This window comes from Apodemus sylvaticus, chromosome 5 (assembly GCF_947179515.1).
Source record: "Apodemus sylvaticus chromosome 5, mApoSyl1.1, whole genome shotgun sequence".
Classification (NCBI taxonomy): domain Eukaryota; kingdom Metazoa; phylum Chordata; class Mammalia; order Rodentia; family Muridae; genus Apodemus; species Apodemus sylvaticus.
In genome coordinates, this window is record NC_067476.1 from 269,833 (window position 1) to 290,712 (window position 20,880).

General features: G+C 38.2%; 1 protein-coding gene across 2 annotated transcripts in view; it reads right to left on the reverse strand.

Annotated features, from left to right (window-relative positions):
• The window catches only part of LOC127685016 (ubiquitin-conjugating enzyme E2 pex4-like), a 144,137-nt gene that overhangs the window by 13,649 nt on the left and 109,608 nt on the right, over window positions 1–20,880 (reverse strand). The window contains exons 8-9 of one of the 2 annotated variants that reach the window (XM_052181749.1): window positions 13,356–13,418; window positions 10,990–11,026 (exon numbers count right to left, since the gene is read on the reverse strand). The exons of the other annotated variant lie outside the window; for it this stretch is intronic. Coding sequence (XP_052037709.1) covers window positions 10,990–11,026; window positions 13,356–13,418 — 100 coding nt within the window. The remainder of the gene's footprint in view (window positions 1–10,989; window positions 11,027–13,355; window positions 13,419–20,880) is intronic. 2 annotated transcript variants of the gene reach the window in all.

Below are 20,880 nucleotides of genomic sequence, written 5' to 3' on the forward strand. Positions count from 1 at the left end.
AGGACTTCCTTCCACCGCAATTACCAGAGTCGGTGGGTGATGATGCAGGCAGGACCATTCTGCAGTTATCTCGAGGCAATGGCTAAACCAATGCCCACGGGAGAGGCTCCAGTTAATTGTTCTTGTATTTTAGCAGCCACCACCTTAGGGCCATGAGTAAGCAATAGTCCAAATAGCTCAGGATGGCTTCCCACATCTCCTCCTTTTTTCTTTCTTAAGTTGGGGGGTGGCTATGGAAAGAGGGTCGGCGGAGAGCCTGTTTTAGGCTATGTGGTTTTGCCCCCACGTCCAGCACCACAGTAACTAGGCCCTTTTAGATCCTAGTAGGGCAGGGCCTCTGCCTTAGGCTATGTAAGTTGCATCCACTCCTGGCATCACATCCCACTCCAATGGCTTAATCAGGCCCTTGGTGGGTGTGACGGGCATCCAGGTAGCGGACTCACAATAATCCCGTCATGGAGTCACCCTGCAGCCAAGAGGCGGTGTGCATCTGGCTCGTGGCACCACAATATTTCCCGTCATTAGCTACTCCACAGCTTATGGCCCTCAGCCACTATTAGGAGCCGGAGGTCACCCTCTCTGGCATTGACGTTTCTACTGCTTAGGAAGCAAGAAAGCTCTTTGCCTGCAGCAAGGGTAGAGAACTGAAGGCCGATGGTTGCTACCTCCACGTCTCTCAAGGCAGAATCAATCTGTGATTTAACAAAACTGGTTAATCTGTTAAAGGCCCAGGGGCCAAATGACAAAAGAAACAAAAGACCCAGGAGGGGCCCCAAAAGGCTGGAGAGCAAGGTGGAAAGCCAGGGTGAAATCTCAGCATCTGCATACTCTGGCAGCTAGCATGTTCCTTCAGCATCCTGTAGAAAGAACACAAACATACCTCTTCTCTACACTTAGAGTTCCCTGGCATTAAAAATTTTTAAATTTTATGGTATATAGAGATGTTATTCTCCCCTCTTTTATTATATAAATATTGCAAAGTTCTATGGGCTTGTTCTATAATATCTTGTCTATGCGAATTATGAGGAATCTCAGTAATATGACCAATATCAAATTGTTAATAAGACATCTCAAATGACTGATTATAATAATCAGTTATAATATTTGTCTTAATCTGATTTGGAACATTTAATATTAAAAATAACATATGTAATGACTAATTTTATTTTTTATTTTGTTTCTTATGTTAAAACAGTTATAACTAGAAAGCTTGAAAAGCTGTCAATAGTCGTATGTCTATTTCTGATTAATTTTTTGAATTGTATTTGTATAAATAATTGTAAAAGTTAAGAATTAGTATCATTAAAAAGAAACAACTTTAAGCAATTGCAAGCCATGAGCTATATATGTATGTTATACATATATAGCTACATATAGTAATATAGTAATATTATATTACTACATATTACTATATGTAGCTATATATGTAGCTATATAGTAATATAGTAATATAGTAATATACATATAGTATATGTATATTATTACCCCACTGCTGGTGGGGTTGCAAATTGGTACAACCACTCTGGAAATCAGTCTGGTGGTTCCTCCGAAAACTGGGCACCTCACTTCCAGAATATCCTGCTATACCACTCCTGGGCATATACCCAGAGGATTCCCCACCATGTAATAAGGATACATGCTCTACTATGTTCATAGCAGCCCTATTTATAATTGCCAGATGCTGGAAAGAACCCAGGTATCCCTCAACAGAAGAGTGGATGCAAAAAATGTGGTATATCTACACAATGGAGTACTATTCAGCCATTAGAAACAATGAATTCATGAAATTCTTAGGCAAATGGATGGAGCTAGAGAACATCATACTAAGTGAGGTAACCCAGACTCAAAAGGTGAATCATGGTATGCACTCACTAATAAGTGGTTATTAACCTAGAAAACTGGAATACCCAAAACATAATCCACACATCAAATGAGATACAAGAAGAAAGCAGGAGTGGTCCATGGTTCTGGAAAGACTCAGTGAAACAGTATTTGGCAAAACCAGAACGGGGAACTGGGAAGGGGTGGGAGGGAGGACAGGGGAAGAGAAGGGGACTTACGGGACTTTCGGGGAGGGGGGGGGCTGGAAAAGGGGAAATCATTTGAAATGTAAATAAATTATATCGAATAAAAAAAAAAAAAAAAGAAAGCAGGCTGAGAAAGCCTGGTAGGTAGGCTTGTAAACAGCACCCCTCCATGGCCTCTACATCAGCTCCTACCTCCCAGATCCTGTCCTGCCTCAAGCAATGTTATACTTGGGTTGTCAAGGTGAACCAGGTGTTCCTGGACTGCTCTGGTGGCGGGGGCTGGGGGGCGTCACTCCCTCTGTTGATTCTCACATAGGACACAGGCCCCACGACCGGCTGGCAGATAAACCACCAATGTTCTCAGGTCCTGGGCGCAGGCACACCCCTGGAGGTTTGTACCCCCAGAGGTCTTAAGCTCAGGATAATACAGTACCTAGTGATGCTTTTCTGCCCAGGCAGGCCTTGAAGGTGGCTGTGGGAAGTCTCTCCCTCTGCTGTTCTCCAAGCAGGACACAGGCCCATGACCGGCAGGCTGGCAGGTGAACCGCCTATGTGCTCAGGTCCTGGGTGCAGGCAGATCCCTGGTGGTTTGCACCCCCAGAGATCTTTTTTCTTTTACTTTAAATTGTTCATTTAATTGGCATATACATAGACAATGACAGTAATCTTTATAATTTTATGTATATACAGTTTTAAGCTAGTTATACTTTTCTGCCCCAGGCACGCAGTGAATATGGCCACGGGGAGTCTCTCCCTCAGCTGCTCTCCAAGCAGGACACAGGCTCCAAGACCAGCAGGCTGGCAGATCCAGAGGACCCTGCTATACCACTCATGGGTATATACCCAGAGGATTCCCTGGCATGCAATAAGAACACATGCTCCACTATGTTCATAGCAGCCCTATTTGTAGTAGCCAGAAGCTGGAAAGAACCCAGGTGTCCCTCAACAGAGGAATGGATACAAAAAATGTGGTATATTTACACAATGGAGTACTATTCAGCCATTAGAAACAATGAATTCATGAAATTCTTTTTTTTTAATTTTTTTATTCGATATAATTTCTTTACATTTCAAATGATTTCCCCTTTTCTAGCCCCCCACTCCCAGTTGGAGAGGGTGTGGAGAAAGAGGAACACTCCTCCACTGCTGGTGGGGTTGCAAATTGGTACAGCCACTCTGGAAATCAGTCTGGCGGTTCCTCTGAAAACTGGGCATCTCACTTCCAGAAGATCCTGCTATACCACTCCTGAGCATATACCCAGAGGATTCCCCACCATGTAATAAGGATACATGCTCTACTATGTTCATAGCAGTCCTATTTATAATTGCCAGATGCTGGAAAGAACCCAGGTATCCCTCAACAGAAGAGTGGATGCAAAAAATGTGGTATATCTACACAATGGAGTACTATTCAGCCATTAGAAACAATGAATTCATGAAATTCTTAGGCAAATGGATGGAGTTAGAGAACATCATACTAAGTGAGGTAACCCAGACTCAAAAGGTGAATCATGGTACGCACTCACTAATAAGTGGATATTAACCTAGAAAACTGGAATACCCAAAACATAATCCACATATCAAATGAGGTACAAGAAGAAAGGAGGAGTGGCCCCTTGTTCTGGAAAGACTCAGTGAAGCAGTATTCGGCAAAACCAGAACGGGGAAGTGGGAAGGGGTGGGTGGGAGGACAGGGAAAGAGAAGGGGGCTTACGGGAATTCATGCAATTCTTAGACAAATGGATGGAGCTGGAGAACATCATACTAAGAGAGGTAACCCAGTCTCCAAAGATCAATCATGGTATGTACTCGCTGACAAGTGGATTATTAGCCTAGAAATTTTGAATACCCAAGACATAATCCACATATCAAATGATGTCCAAGAAGAAGGAAGGAGTGGCCCCTGGTTCTGGAAAGGCTCAGTGCAGCAGTATAGGGGAATACCAGAACAGGGAAGTGGGAAGGAGTAGATGAAGGATCAGGGGTGGAGGGAAGAGGGCTTACGGGACTTTCCGGAGTGGGGAGCCAGAAAAGGTGAAATCATTTGAAATGTAAATAAAGAATATACCAAATTTAAAAATAAATCCTGTCCTATTTGGACTCTTGTCTTGACTCATTTGGTAATGAACAGCAATGTGGAAGTGTAAGCTGAATAAAACCTTTCCTCCCCAAAAAAACAAAAAACAAAAAAAATCAAAAGTTTGATTTTTAACATTTTAAAAGAACAGCTACAGCACCCAGTTCAAGGGGACACTCAAAAGAATAAACATGTGATCTAATTATATGAGCTTTACTCCCATAGTAGATGCATTTTTATAGGATGCATGTATAAATCTATAACAATATAAAAACATGTATAGAGGCAAATTTTTAACAATTTATCTTTTAGATAGCAACTATTAATTTTGTCAAAAATCTTGTCATGTAATAGATTAATGATTAATAATAATCAATTTGATTGCTGTTTAAAATAAGGAACAAACATTTTATCATGCTCTTAAAACATTCTTTTTTTAAAAAATATTTTTATGATTTTATTTTGTAACTTTTTATTATTATATCAAATCTTTATTGGAGGATGTCAAAACCTTATTTGGAGAGATTTTATATTAATGTTCTCTTTGTTAAGGAATGGAAGTGAACATATATCATCAACTGTTGACAAATACTTATGGTAGCTTTCTCCAAGTTATGTCTCTCAGTATTTGTTTTGCATCTATCTTGAGGACATCAGAAGCTTAAATGACGAACTTAAAGCAGTGTCTTAGGCAAAATATTTATCTTAACACCTTTTGAAAATCATTTTCTTAAAAAATTTAAACGCCCAATGTTAAGAGCAAGCCATTTCTTGAGGAATAACCTTCTAATGAAAATCTTAAATCTATAATAATTTTGTATGTAGTAGGCAGGCCAAAATTTTAGATCTAAGTTTGAACTTCATTTTGAACCACATCTGTATGGATCTGTTAAAAATGTTCTTTTGGCCAGAAACTCTCTAAGTGAGGCCTGCAAGACAAAACTGCATCTCTCAAGCCTCTGCAGCTTTGAGCAGCTTTGAGGCAGCTCTGAGCTTTGTATTAACTCAAATGTAAATCTCCTGATCTGAGTTTGTTATCTCTAAGGCCAGACCTACACCCACCGGTCCTGTAAAGAGTAACCTGTAATCAGACCCTATTGTATAGAGGTCAAATAACAAAAGGAACCTGAGACTGAAGAACACACACACACAGAGTTGGTCATCTCTGAGTCCATACTCGCCCAGCCCCGATGTTCACTTCACTAGGCTACAGGCTCTAACACCTCACTTTATTACAGATAATCATGGTGGCTCAAGCCTTTAATCTCAGCAATCAGATCTCCACTTTCTGGGTCAGCATGATCTGTGGAGTGAAAAGAAACAGATGGAGAAAAACTCAATATTTCTTTGTTAGAACAGTTATTGTAAGTTTTAAGGAATATAATAGCTTGACATTCAAAGTCTGGTTCACTATCACCTTTCTCATATGTCTAAGCCAAATGCTTCCTAATGAGTTCTTCCTTCTCCATGACTGCCCCCCATCCCTGGATGTTGTGTAGTGAATGTGTGTGTGTGTGTGTGTCTATGTGTGTGTATGCTCGCACATGCACACAGGACTACCATCACTGGAGGATTAAATATAAACAAACAAGACAGGAAAGCTGGAGGAACGATAGAAATAGCCGAATATTTTCTTTTTTCTTTTCATAGGAAGAAAAAAGAAAAAGAGAGCTGCCACTGCAGCAACATCTGCCACCATCATCTTCACCACCACCAACAACAAAAGATACTTGTCAATCTCCTTTTATTATAATAATTAAAATTTAAAATTGTGTGTGCTTGTGGGAGATCTATAGCACAACCCTCACAGGAGGATTAAATAAAATTAACCAAGAGATCCAAGGCTACATAATAAAAATGCTAAAACATAGAGGATAGACAGACAGACATATAAACAGAGACAGACAGAGATAGACAGATAAAGAAGAGAGGAAAAGGACAGAGCATAAGAAGGCTAACGACTCATAATGGCCCCTCGAAAACAAGGAAGGCTGGAGAGAGAGGTCAACCTCCTTATGTTTATTAAGGCAAAATCAAAAGAAAAAGTGAAATGAAACAAAACAAACCTAGCCGAATATTTTATTTTTCTTCAGATATTAAAAATCTTTTTAAAAAGCACACAATCATCCAAAAGGAAGAGAGAGAGACAGAGACAGAGACAGAGAGACATAGTGAGAGAGAGAGATGAAAAGATCTATTTTTTTTTTACCACTTTTTATTGTAATAAGAAAGTAATGACTTTAAAAATTAAAGCTGGCCCATCTTACTTTAACACTCATTAATACAATTTATTCTGTTGAGTAAGACAGGGATACGTGGTCAACACTACCATAATTTAATAAGAAATTTAAAAAAAACCAAGAAAACAGCCACTAAACTGCTTGAACTCATTATGGTTTTTATTATTAAAAAAGAAGGAACAAAATAAAAGTTAATGGTTGTATTTTCTAATTGTTAATAAATAATCATTAAATATTAAAAATCGGTCCACTTTTCTAAAAAAAAAAATGGTCCATCTTATTATTCACTGTTGTATCATGAGTACTGTACTAAAAACAAATTTTGGCTTTAATAAAAAGGACAACTTGTCAACTAGGAATCAAGGTGACATGGAGAACAAAATACCAACTTCACCATTGCCCTAATGCTAGAGACCAAGAGTGATATACACAACAACCAGGCAACTAGCTGACAATCCTCTTAGGAAAAGAAAAGTTAAGGAAAATGGCCAACTTAAACCTCATTTAAATAAAGAAAAAAAAAAGTCCAGATTTGACATCTGGTAGACCTGGGGTGGAGGAAATTATGATCCAGATGGGCAGAAATCTGGCCAACATAGTAACATACTGGGCTGGAGAGATGTCTCAAAGGTTAAGAGCACTGACTGTTCTTCTGAAGGTCCTGAGTTCAAATCCCAGGAACCACATGATGGCTCACAACCATCTGTAATGAGATCTGACACCCTCTTCTGGAGCATCGGAGGATAGCTACAGTGTACTTACATATAATAAATAAATGAGTGTTTTTAAAAAAATAAAATTAAATTAAATAAATAAATAAAAAACATAGCAAAATACAAGACAGAAGGAGGCAGGGGTGGGGGTGGGGAGACTGATTGCCTCTCATTGCCTTTCCCCTACCCAACATGTACCATATTATCATCATGCTTTGAGGGAATATAGAGAGTGGAGAAAGTGCCTGCTGCCAGAGATCCGCACATCCCATCTAGATGGACACCAAGCCTAGGAAGCTAAGGTTCCCACAATTCTCCAGTGCCCCAGGATGAAACACAGAGATGGGTTGGGGTTGGGGCACAAGAAACACGAGGACCAGGTCCTTCCATGAGCAGACTAGCACCTCTGCCCACAAGACACTGTGTTATTCCCAGCTTGAAGGAACTAGCTATCCATCCCTCCAGGACAAAGAGAAACCTCAAGCAAGGTGTGAGGGCTGGAGACCAGAGAGACATAGGTTTTATCCCTCACCTTCTCCCTTGCCTGCACCTCTGAAAGGATGCTCTTGGCTATGGTAGGATAGGAGTGATAAACGACACTCAGCTCCACCTACAACTCCCCTACCACCGCTAAACTTAAACATGCTTGTACAAGACCAGTGGATAGCAGAAGTGGCAGCCACAGGAAACAGTCCACATGGTTCCTCTGAAGGAGGAGCAGGGGAAGCAGTATTGGTAGCTAGAGAAGACCAGAAAGGGAGACCCCATTGCCACCTTGTATAAAGGTATGCTTAAGAAACTAACCATAAAAAATGAAGCAAGGCCTAAACAAGTTAAGAAAGTTACCCCATGATCTACTGACAAAAATCACTAAATCTCAAAATATTCTGAAAACAGATAACAGCTAATAAAAGCCTTAGAAGACTTGAAAAACTCATTATATATATAAAGTATAAATGTGTGCCTACAATTATGCTTCCCAATACACTGTGTAAGCAGATGATTACAATCAAGAAAGACTAATTCCAGAAAAGAAATCCAGATGCCCAGACTCTGTTTTGCCTCATCTGGGTCTTTTATAAAATAATCCCAGTGTTTTATATCTGACAAAACAGGGAACCAAAGTAACTTGGATAAAACCAAACTCTAGATCCTTTCTACTGTGCTATAGATCAGTCTTCTGGTAAATGCTTCTCTAAAAGAATGATTTTTTTTTTAAAGATTTGTGGTTTTAACAGTTTATTCCACAAGGAAACCAATGAGAAATGATTCCCAATTTCTTTCAAATTGTAATGCAAGGTAATAAAAACACATAAAGGTCTTATGAATGTGAAGAGACTAGTTTTCTAAGACAGCTATGAAAATATTTCTTCTAAAAAACAAGTTCACTCAAATGAGGCATTTAGATTCTGGTTCCAAAAGAGGTTGTGTCCTTTCTTAAATCAGGGTTTCCCTACTCTGTAGCCTTCCCTTGAAAATACTGTTCTCCTGGTGCTATCTCCCAAAGGCTGGGATTAGGTACCACCGTGTCTACCTTTAAATTCTTAAAAATACTGAAGAACACAAACTTCAGTGTCTTCACTGTGACATAAGCCAAATGGCTAATAACTTATTTAGTTAATATGAAAACAATTCACACCATGCTTTACAATCCCAATCTAAATTTATACACAGTAGATTGGGTTTCAGGAAAACACCATCATCCAATTCCAGAAAACATAACTATGCACTGGTCATCTGCTCAGATTTAGATTTTGTTGTGATTCAAGTTGTCACTTGTAGAAGTTTGGACCTAGGGCTTCTTCCCAGCCCCATGCTCCCAGAAATAAAACTCAGACTCAAAATATGTATACTTACAAATATCTTGGCCTTATAGCTAGTCTTCTCTGACTAGGCCATAGTGCATTATAACCCACTTACTCAAATCTACTTTCTGACACATGACTACTTACCTGGGCTCAGGTACCATGTGTCAGTCTCGTCACATTTTCCCAGGCAAATATCTCATCCCTGGCTCTATCCCAGAATTCTTTCTGCCTTCTGAATGTCTCATTTTGTATTCTACACTTTCCTATAGGCTGTAGTTTTCTTTTAGTAAAATACACAAGATATTCTCTCTACAGTCACTAGCATCCTTAAAACCTTCAACTTCAAATTGTTAATTATTCTAATTCTACTTGTACTTCTAAGGTACCAACACCACCAGCAATATCCAGAAGCCACCCAGAGGTTACTATGGCTTTTAAACACTCATGTGTACCTGCTTCTCCTTTCAGGATTTTATTTTGGTAATACTGCCACTCCAGTTGGATGTTAGCACCAGGATGAAAAGGTGACCTTCCTGTGCCATGGTTGCTGACAGAGCCACTGTTTTTCCTGTGAGAAAAAAAAAATTGAATTGTTTCTCTACGTACCAAAGGATGTTAAGGTCATTTAATGGAAATTTTTCATGCAATTTTAATTATATAATATTTGTTCTTTAATCACTTATGCATTAAATCTTAAAAAGCATCACCATATAACATCACCTAATGTTTTTTAAGACAGGGTCTTCTGAAATTCTCTATGTAGACCACGCTGGCCAGGAACTCACTGATGTTCACCTGCTAGGATTAAAAGCATGCAGCACGCATGGCTCCAGCAATGTTTCTGTAAACCGACTCAATCTAAAATCAGCAGAGTCAGTTTTCCATGGCTTTTCATTTCTTACAATGAAAAGCAGACAACTCAGATCCCAGGCTCAAATTGTAGGAATAGACAACAAAACAAAAACTATAAACAGACTTTTACAATTCGGATATAAATACATTTATCCTCCCATTTTATTTTTTTTTAATTTTATAGCAATAGAAACAAACTGCAGATTCATGCACAGCAATGAAAATCTGATGTTTAACATATAACCAAATGTGAATTTCAGACCCCCAGATTTTGCTTTGGTTAAGAACATTACTTTAATGTATCATTTCCTTTTATGTATAAAATTACAAGACAACAATAATGTTGTAAAACTGATGTGCAAGTAAAACACCACAGGCTTAGAGGGCAGGAGACTCAGAACAAAGAAACACATAACACAGAAAGTCTTCTTGCCTCTCCATATAAACTAGAAAAAAGAACAATTTACTAGAAGGTAAGTTGTCCCAAGGCTAAAACTAATTCTTTCAAATTCAAAATAATACTTTTCAGAGCTAAGTCACAACTACCTAGGACAAAAATAAAGCCTTGTTGGGAATCTAGAATTTTCTAGGATTTTCACATAAGAGAAAAACTGACTTTAAAAAGAAAACACTATTGTAGCTTTCTTGTCAAGAAAGAAATAAGGAAAAATCCTAAATAAATGTTTCAATACTAGTAAGTAGTACACATATAAACCTAAAATTTCATTTTAAAAAAAAAGCAGACTGCCCAGATGACTCACCTCTAGAGTATAAAATTATCAAAACCCAAAGATTAGTATGTTTACCTACATTCATAGAGGAGAGTTACTTCAACAGAAGAACAGAAAGTCTGAAGACACAGGATAATAGAAATTTTCCCTTAACAAACAATAAAAAGATATGAAAAATATCCAGAAAATATCCTCATCTATTTGAGATAATACAGTCCTCAATTTAAGATACTTTTCTCTGTATATTTCAGCTTACACCAAGCAGTAGTTTTCTAATTTTCCTACACTTGTGAATATAGGCTCCAGCCAATTTGAACAAAGGAATAGATTTGACTAAGAAAAATCAAAATACTTTCCAAAGAATACATTGTTATCAATTCACACACACATACACACACACACACACACACACACACACACACACACACACACACACATTGATATGTATCAACTTTCTTAAAACAAACAAGAATACAGACCTTTGAGATATGTTATATTTCTTATAGCCCCTGAGACAAAGAAGCAATCAATATCAACATGCCTTACAGAGCTCTGCTGTCTGGGCCAGCTCAATTTGCCTAAAAGGAAAAAAGAACATTCAAACCCAAACTAATACTTATCATTTAAAACAGATTAGTTAATTTTAGAAATCACATTCAAGAAGAATGGTATCATAACATAATATAGAATATACTATGGACTGTATACCACCTTAATAGATGAATTTCAGTTTCTCTAGTTATCTGATAGAATTTTAAATCACTTCTAACAACACCATGGTATTCTTTCTTATTCTATTTTCTAATTGTCTTCTTTTAAAATTTAATTTTACAAGATAAATTTGATTATTTGTAACAATTTTGGTATGTGTAGTTTCACATACTTAGCTTTAATAAGCTCCATTCTGCACAACTCTACAAACTTTATTTAATGAAACAACAATAACAATGGCTACTGCCTCCCAGTGTTCTTGATAAGTATTAAAACAAAGAGGTTTACAGGGGGATAGATTAATTCTCACAGCACTATGGAAAACATTACTACTACCCCCACCTTTTATAGACTAGTAATTTAAGTCCCACAGCTGATGAATGCCCAAATTGCAATTTAACTCCAGTCTGCTTGATTTCCAACTTTTTAGGCTATCATACTACTCTTCTAATTAGACATATTTCAAAAAGTCCACAGAAAAAACCAAAAATCTACATACAAAGGGAATTTTTCTTTCACCATTAGATGTTACTAGTTCTGCAGCACGTTTATTGCATTTATGGAGCTGAAAGTTAATATTATCTCGTAAGGCCAATTACTGACTTAGAAAAACCAGAGATTGTTTATAAGGATTATTATAATCCAACTATTAGGATAATATTACTTTATAATAATTTTATTACAAATACCTCTCATGGTGTTCCAAAATATAATACTACAGGTCCTAAATCTAAGAATCTAAACTCTAAGAACTTTCTAAGCTTATAAGAAGTTCTGATTTCAAAGAATATGCTTGCGTATCAGCTTTAAACAACAAAACAAAACAAAATAAAAAACTTACTCCGGAACAACTGAGCCACTTCACGTACTAACTGTGAGGCGATTGTCTAGTCCCACTAGGTGCAAGGCACTGAACCTTTTTCCCTACTGCTTTTAAGCAGACGTACGCTGGGCATCACTGATTCCTGTCGTTCCTCTTGCAGAGAGGAAATAGGCAAGAAAGGCAAACACCCATGCATGTTCCTGTCGCAGAAAGTGGCAGAGCAAGGACTCAGATCCAGGCTACACTAAATCAAACTCTTGCCATTCTCTATGTAAATTTCACTAATCACGATCTTTCTTTTGTAGAACAAGGTATCAAACTCAGGGCCTTGAATATGTAAAGCAAACAACAATCACAATTCTACTGTTCAAAGTACTATGAAACAGAAGGTAAACAACCTAAAAAATGTTAAATATTTAAGGGGCACAGAAGATTTAAATAAAATGCCTATCACATGGTTTCTTACAACATATAAATTTAAAAATTTACTCCCATTCATTGACCTAACTCATAATAGTATTCTAAAGCTTTCAAGATCAAGTGACCTTTGGTTAAAAAAAAACAAGAAACAAATAACAGATGGCATTATTATGAAATATTCCAAACTACTGGCTAAAAGCCTATTTAGATATACAAACAAATAACATAAGAGCAACAAACATTCACATAGAAAGACCCTGCAACTTTCTAAAACCCCATTAGCATCTCCCTCTTTATGCCTCCCTTTCCACAGTTATAAAGATTACTATCATATAATCTTGAACCTTACTTTTTGCCCACAAAATAAAAAGAGACCAAAACCTTTGTCAAAATAACTGAACTAGAATCTAGTTTAAGTAACAACTATCACAAAACAGCTTCCTGTTGGATTGGGATGACAAGTGTTAGCCACACACACAAATGAGACAATCTACATAGATGTTAAAACAATCTCCCTAAGTTTACCACATAGTTACAACAGTTCTATTTCAATTTTAATTTTTAAGAGTGCATTATTGAAACAGCCTTCTAGAAAATCTCAATTACCCTTACCAATCAGCATCATTCTCACAGGAGATTAGGAACGGAATATAAAATGTCACATTTATACAGCTCATAAATTCAGCTGTTTATAAAGTCCCCATGAAGAAGGAAAGCTTGGAATCCCAGTGCATACAGCACTGAAATGACCTGACATTTTGAGGTAGCCACAGTTAAGTTTAATGGGAAACATAGTAGCAAAGTTTTCAGTTATAGTTACTGTAACTTATATAACCTAACATTCCTAGAGGATTTTTATATTAAGAAGTTTGGAATCATTAGAATACCAGTAAGAACATCAGAATGAAAGCATCAAATAGAACTGTTTTGAAGAAAACAATTTTAGTACCTACCTGTGTCAGGTACAAGGGAAGACCAGCCTGTTTTTATTTTGTTCCAAATCAGAGGAAGCTTGCCTGTTAAGATAAAGGATTGAGCAGGAAGTGAAGATCCACTTAAATATATTTAAAGTGCAAATTTACTAGGTATCACCAAACACCCAGAAGTCAACAAAATGATGTATTTAAAAAAAATCAAGCCAGGTGCAGGACTTAAACCACAGCACTCAGAGACTGAGGGCAGGCAGATCTCTGTGAGTTCGAGGGTAACCTGGTCTACAAAGTGAGTTCCAGGACAGTCAGGGCTATACAGAAAACCCTGACTCAAAACCAAAACAAAATTCTGACAGTTAGCTTTAGTGTTGAACCATTATGACTCTAGATATCAATAGTAGCATATCTGACAAACAAATATGCATGTATTCCTGGCAAGAAAATACACTGTTAACAAAACATGTCTATGCTGCTACAGCAGACTAGACAAAGGCATATTTGGAAAACAGCTGTGTAAGAAATATAGTAAAACACACATTTAAATAACTAACACTATTTGGATTTGTATTAAAGAGTCAGACCACACAAGCAGACCATCATGTACTTAGGTGATGCCATGTGAACCTTCTCTCTATTTTAATTGGTCAATCAAAGGTTAGAGTCTATGATTGGGTAGTGGAGGGGAAAGGTGGGATTGGAGGTTCAAAAGGGGGATCAGGTAGAGGAAGAAAAAGAGAGAAGGAAGAGGAGAGGAGGAAGCCACTATGGACCACGTGGATGGGAGAAAGCACAAATCTTAGTGATTGGGAAGTAAGTATTTTGCCAATGAAGACATATGACTTATAATTAAAATATTTGGATTATGTGTCATTTATATGGGCTATAAGGGTTGGAAATTTTAGCAACAAATTCGTGCACCTTATATCCAGCTTAGAACTGAACTAAATTGAGAGGAAAATCCAGCCCCCTATATCCTAAACAACCAGAGGTAACAACGCAGCCCTGAGCTGGGCCACAAGGTGGCGCCAATGTCACAGCATAGTTGGGGTTCCCTGAGCCTGAGAAAAATTCAAGGACCCAAAATCAATGCTGCCTGAAAAGCAACATTCACAGCTGAAGATCAGCAATTGAACAACAACAGCTATCTTTCCAGAGCTTTCTTCACAGACACAGCAGACTGATCTAGGCATTTCAGCCGCAAGCCAAACTTCCCCTGCAGCTTTCAAATTTCCAATATCCCCCCACCACACTTCTAAACAGGGCACAGGACAGACAAACCAGCTCTCCCAAATGCTTACACTGCAGGCTGCCTAATATCAACACACATGCTGAAGGCTATAAGCCAGACAAAAGATCCAGAGGGCAAAAAAACACAAAAGCCAAGGATCTTTGTGCGGTCAGCCCCTCCCTACTAATTAAAGACCAATAATAAATACTAGTAAAGACTAATAAAAAGGACAATAATAAATACTAATAAAAAACTAATAATAAAAGAACCACAATTTTCTAAATCCAACACCAGAGGGAAACAAACATACCAAATAATAAGACCAAATATTAAGAAATAAATAGTAATTACTGCAATTGTTTTCTCATTCATTTCCTTCCACATGAATAAGGTGCTACAGAGAATTAAGGAGTTTCTTAACTAGTGATTATAAAAAGCAATGATATTTTTAAACAATTTTTTGTTTCTCAGAGTATATGTGACCGAAGTCTAGAAATTAAATTTGCCAAGGTACATTGAAGAAAATTTTGCATTTTCTAGAGACTAACTCTAAAACCTGTACTAGGATAGACTCTGAAGTAACACTTTACCAGCAAAACTTGTAATTATAAACAATATGATCTACCCTCATTAAGCATAGCAAATATTTTGATTGATTAGTACTTAGTTTTAACTCAACAAACCTGTCCCTAATAGTTAGTTTCAGTCATCACAGAGATAACAGTACAATACTATACTAATGAAAATGTAGCTCTAGTTTTTGTCTCTATAACAAGGACTAAAGACTGCTAAGGACTGCTAAGGACTAAAGAGTGCTAATAATCACATACATTAAGAGTCATAGCCCAGAGAAACAGATGACACTATGTACTAGATACTTGTGCAATGTTCCTAATTCTCAGTATTACCAGCAATGCTGAGATAAACTAAAATACGTTAAATTGTTCTATGCAAAATATCTACTTCCTCAGGACAAAATTCTTGACAGTAAAGTGAACTTTAAGGGTTACAGTTTATGAACACTAAAAACACAGAGTTGGTGTATAAAGTCACATCATACCTGAAACCATATCATAAACTAAAAAGAAAATAATTATCTAGACATGTAACTGTCTTTATTCATTAAACACACCCATTTTCCCAGTCATCATTCTCAGATTGCTTCCTCCAACAGCCCTGCCTCGTGGTGGGTAGAAAAAATTAAGTCAATTTTATATAATAATGTACTCTTCGTTGATATTTATCAAGGGAAATGGGAAATTTGAAAATTCAAATGTCCAATTAACGGAAGACAAAAGATTAATGCCAAGTAAATTTTGTCAAATGCATTATTTTCAGGATGCTTTATCAGTACAATCTGTCCAGAGAACTTCCTCCCTACAGTTTAAGCCTCATATTTAAACACATTTCAACCTTTCAACTGGCTGAGTGAGGTCTATAGAGAATGAATCCATGCCCTCCTGAATAACAGCACTTAACATTCACTTTGCATAAAACATCAATAAATCAAATTAACAGTCACTTACTTGTTACCACTACTTAGTTAAACAATCTACTAAAATATTCCCTTTGGAGTGTTTGTAGAAAGATACAGAGAGGAGGGGATATGTTCTATGGTGATGTGGTGAGGTATGGGAGAATGGGGTGCCTCAGCAGGCCCATGCCAAGGCATCCCTTCTCCCTGAGGACCAGCCACATGATGGTATAGTATAGAATAGAGTTTATTAAGGGCATGGGGAGGAGAGTTAAGAGGGTGGTAGAGGCAGAGAAAGAGACACTAGAGAAGTAGAGTAGAGATGTAGAGGCCAACCATGGCACGTGGAGAGAGAGGGGGGAAGGCAATGAGAGAAGAGAAAAAGGGAAGCAGGAAAAGAGCAAGGGAGGAGCAAGAGACCAAGAGGGCAAGAGAGCAAAGAGGGGGCAACCAGGCTCTTTTATAGTGGGTCAGGCCTACCTGGCTATTGCCAGGTAACGATGGGATGGAGTTTGGACAGAATGCTAACATCCTTCATCATCTGACAGAAAATGGCTCTTAAACTAGGTCATACTAGCCAATCAAGAAAACACACACAGTATAACACACCTGCCATACAAACTGCACCCCGTGAGAAGTTCATTAAAAGAACACAGCACAAGGGACTGATTATCAGGATAAAATATGTAATGCATGAGGCTGAAATATAATACAGCAAGGGGGTATTACTGCACACCCATGCCAAGATGTGCTCTTGAGAAATTACTACATGCAAGAGATCAGGTGTGAGGAGGTTTACTGGGAGATAGCAGAGGGGTGAGGACCTGCAGACTGGGTAGAGGCAGACAAGAGCAGAGCCATGAGGGCAGATAAGGGAAGAGGGGGACAGAGGACAGAAAACACTGGCAGAACTAAACTGTACCATACAACACCAGGATTACCAAACACTGACACGTCTCTAGCTTCAGTCTTAGGGACTAACTAGTAAGCTCATTATTAGACCAAAAGAGGCAGAAAGTCAAATTTTTCTAGCCACAACTTAGACTATCACTGCATTACATTTCATAAATTAATACAATATTTACACTGCTTTTGGTAATTATGCATGTTTATATCAAAGATTATTATATGAAGCATTAAATACCCTATTAAAGTCAAATTAGCTTTTGTAAGATTTATAAGAATCTTTAACACTTAAAACATATTTTATCCACACACATGACTCTTTAGTTTTTGAAATGACCTTTGATTTGGTTTCTCTTTCTGAAATTTGTATTAATGACATATTATATACATGAAATATGGCTAAAGACACACAGAAGTTGTCAGCTAAGTCATAGGAGTAAAAAAGAAAATTTAAATGTTTTAGGGGCATATGGAAAAGGCCCTGAGAATAAATTACTAATTCTGCGAACAGAAGAGTTTTGCTTTCAATTTTCCTCCAGGCAGGTGTGAGGGTGTTCAATGGTGTATTCATTATAAGCCCAGAACTGCCATGTGTTTCTCTCAAATTCTCCTTAAGTAGCTTATTTACCAGTCCTGAAGACTTTATCCCTTAAGAGTCAGAGAAATTCCTATTAGAAAATTACTGTTTCCAAGAAACTCTGAATCTATACACCTACTTTTAAAAGCAAATGACTTGAGAATTCTGCTAACGTGTATGTCACAGTCATTAATGTAACTGAATAAGAATGTCCCCCACAGATTCAGATATTTGGACACTTAGCTGGTGGTGCTCCTTGGAAGGGATTAACAGATGCGGCCTTGCTGGAGGAAGTGAGTCCCCAGAGGTCAGCTTTGAGAGGTTAAAGACTGTTGCCATATTCAGTCTGCTTTCTCTGCTTCACACTTTGTGCCTGCAGATGTGAGCTCTCTGCATTCTACTCCAGCTGCCATGCCTGCTGCTTGCTGCATTGCTGCCCATCATGATGTCTATTAAACTATAAGCAAAGTTACTTTCTCATGGGAAGGGGAACAGGAAGGTCGCTTCCTCAGGTTTGCAGCTTGCTTGGGAGAACATCAGGTTCTCTGCGTGAGGAAGTGTCTCCTCTGTCTTGGTCGGCTGAGAATGACAAAGACCCTAGGTTGCCTGGAAACTAGCAAGCTGGGAGCAATCTCCTCATGCCATTTCTCTACAGATAATAAAATATATCTTCAAATTTAAAGCCAGGTATGAGGTATTACACCTATAATTTCAGTGTCTGGGAGGTAGAATGAGGAGAATCAGGAGTTCAAAGACAGCTTCATTTGCATAATGAGCTCAGGACCAGGCTAGACTACAGAAACAGTATCTGTTCTGAATGAATACATACATACATACATACATACATACATACATACATACATACATACATAAAAAATTACAAATAGTAATTCATTTGATTGCTCATTTAAGAGCACCTATGCTCACCAAGGTTTCTGCTGTGAAAAGCCAGTGAGAAAATCCTTATTGATGGTGTAATAAGGAGGGTAGACAGGTCTGATACTCAGATAGATGCTTAGACTATAGATATGGATCAGGAGTGCAGTACTTGCCTGTCTTTCAAGAGGCTGTGAGCTTGGTGTCTATATTGAAGGAAAAACAACACCAAGCAAAGCCCACAAGAAACTAAAACTGTTTTCTATACAAAATTGTCCCAACCAAAGACACCTCCCAAGTAATGGAAATTAGTCAAGTATCAGAAGAGAACAAAATTTACAAAGATCTGCTACTTCTCCCCAAATAGGGTTCTTTCCACTCTGAGACCAATCTGTCAACTCCAGAGGAGTGGCTGAAAAGTAGCCATGTTTTTAACAAACACCATACTAAAAGAATGAGGACTGCAGTCTACAAATCTTCCAAATATTCTGATCTCTATATAAGGGGTTAGTATCTCAGAAATAAGAACAAACTAGAAGTAAACAAATTAAGTTTTCCAGAAATTAAACCCCACCTCACTTTAGTTTATCTGTGAAGTGGACTGAAGTAACTGGCAAGAAGCAACTGGCAAGACCAACTATATTCCATGTAGCAGCTATCCCTGGTGGTCAACTTGACTATATCTGGAATGAACTCTGACCTGGAACTTGGCTTAGAGATCTTGAGACACAGTGGCTATGAATCCCAGAAGATTTTGACAGGGAAATCTCTAAGTTCAAAGTCATCAGGGAGCAGGGCAGTGGTGGTACACACCTGTAATCCCAGCACTCTGGGAGGCAGAGGCAGGTAGATTTCTGAGTTTGAGGCCAGCCTGGTCTACAGAGTGAGTTCCAGGACAGTCAGGACTATACATAGAAACCCTGTCTCAAACAACCAAAAAAAAAAAAAAAAAAAAAAAAAAAGGAAACAAGAGTTGAACCTAACCAACTCTACAGTCTACTATCATTCTATACACTTAAAGAAAACAACACAGACAGATACACACAAACACACCCACAAACACACACACACACAAAAATCCCTTCATGGGCTAGAGAAATGTCCCACTGGCTCCACAATTTAGAGTACTGAATGATTGTTTAAAAAAAAAGGATTTGTATCTAGTACCTTTATAGGGGCTCACAATCACCTGTGACTACATATGAACAGATACCATAGGCAAAATGCCTACCATATTCTGTATTTTTACCCTCCCTAGTACTGAAGATCAAATTCCTCTAATCTTTTCTTTTTTTTTGAATTTTCGAAGACAGAGTTTTTCTGTATAGACCTGGCTGTCCTGGAACTCACTCTGTAGACCAGGCTGGCCTCAAACTCAGAAATACGCATGTCTCTGCCTCTCAGAGTGCTAGGACTACAGGTATGTACCACCACTGCCCGGCGAAATCCTCTATTCTTAAAGGAAGTTTTGTTAATTCAATATCAAGAACACAATTGTAGAGCCGGGCGGTGGTGGTGCACGCCTGTAATCCCAGCACTCTGGTAGGCAGAGGCAGGTGGATTTTTGAGTTCGAGGCCAGCCTGGTCTACAGAGTGAGTTCCAGGACAGCCAGGACTACACAGAGAAACCCTGCCTCGAAAAAATCAAATCAAAAAAAAAAAAAAAAAAAAGAACACATTTGTAAAATGTTAATATCTGGGAGTGGTTGGATATGCAGAGAAGGAACATTTGTAATCAGTTTAATTTCTTTCTTTCTTTCTTTCCTTCCTTCCTTCCTTCCTTGTTTGTTTGTTTGCTTGCCTTCTTGCTTACTTTTTTTTGGATTTTTCGAGACAGGGTTTCTTTGTGTAGCTAGCCCTGGCTATCCTGGAATGTGCTCTGTAGCCCAGCTATTGTTATGCATTTTGATTAAAAAAAAACTTTTAAAAGGTTTGGTTCATCTGGCACTTAAAAGAAATAGACAAAAAGCAGGAGAAAAACATGTGGCTGTGACTTCTTTCTGGTGGCTTAAGTGAAAAACTCTCTGACTGTGAGTTTGAGGCTAGCCAAGTTGACAGAGCAAGTTCCAGGCCAGGCCTGCAGGGCCTACACAAAGAGAAACACTATTTTGAGGCCAGACAAAGCAAAGCAGAAAAGGTTCTGCTTTTTAATTTACAGACATATGCTTTTTGTTGTTGTTGTTTGGTTGGTTTTGGGGTTTTGGTTCCCCACCCCCATCCCCAAGACTGGGTTTCTCTGTATAGCCCTGGCTGTCCTGGAATTCACTCTGTAGACCAGGCTGGCCTCAATCTCAGAAATCCGCCTGCCTCTGCCTCCCAGAGTGCTGGGATTACAGGCGTGCGCCCACCACCTGGCCTTTTGTTTTTCTTTTTTTTTGGGGGTTTGACGTATGCTTTTTCTAGTACTATTGACCATAGAATTTTGGTCATGAAGGCATGTTGGATTTTGTTTGTTTGTTTGTTTGTTTGTTTGTTTGTTTGTTTT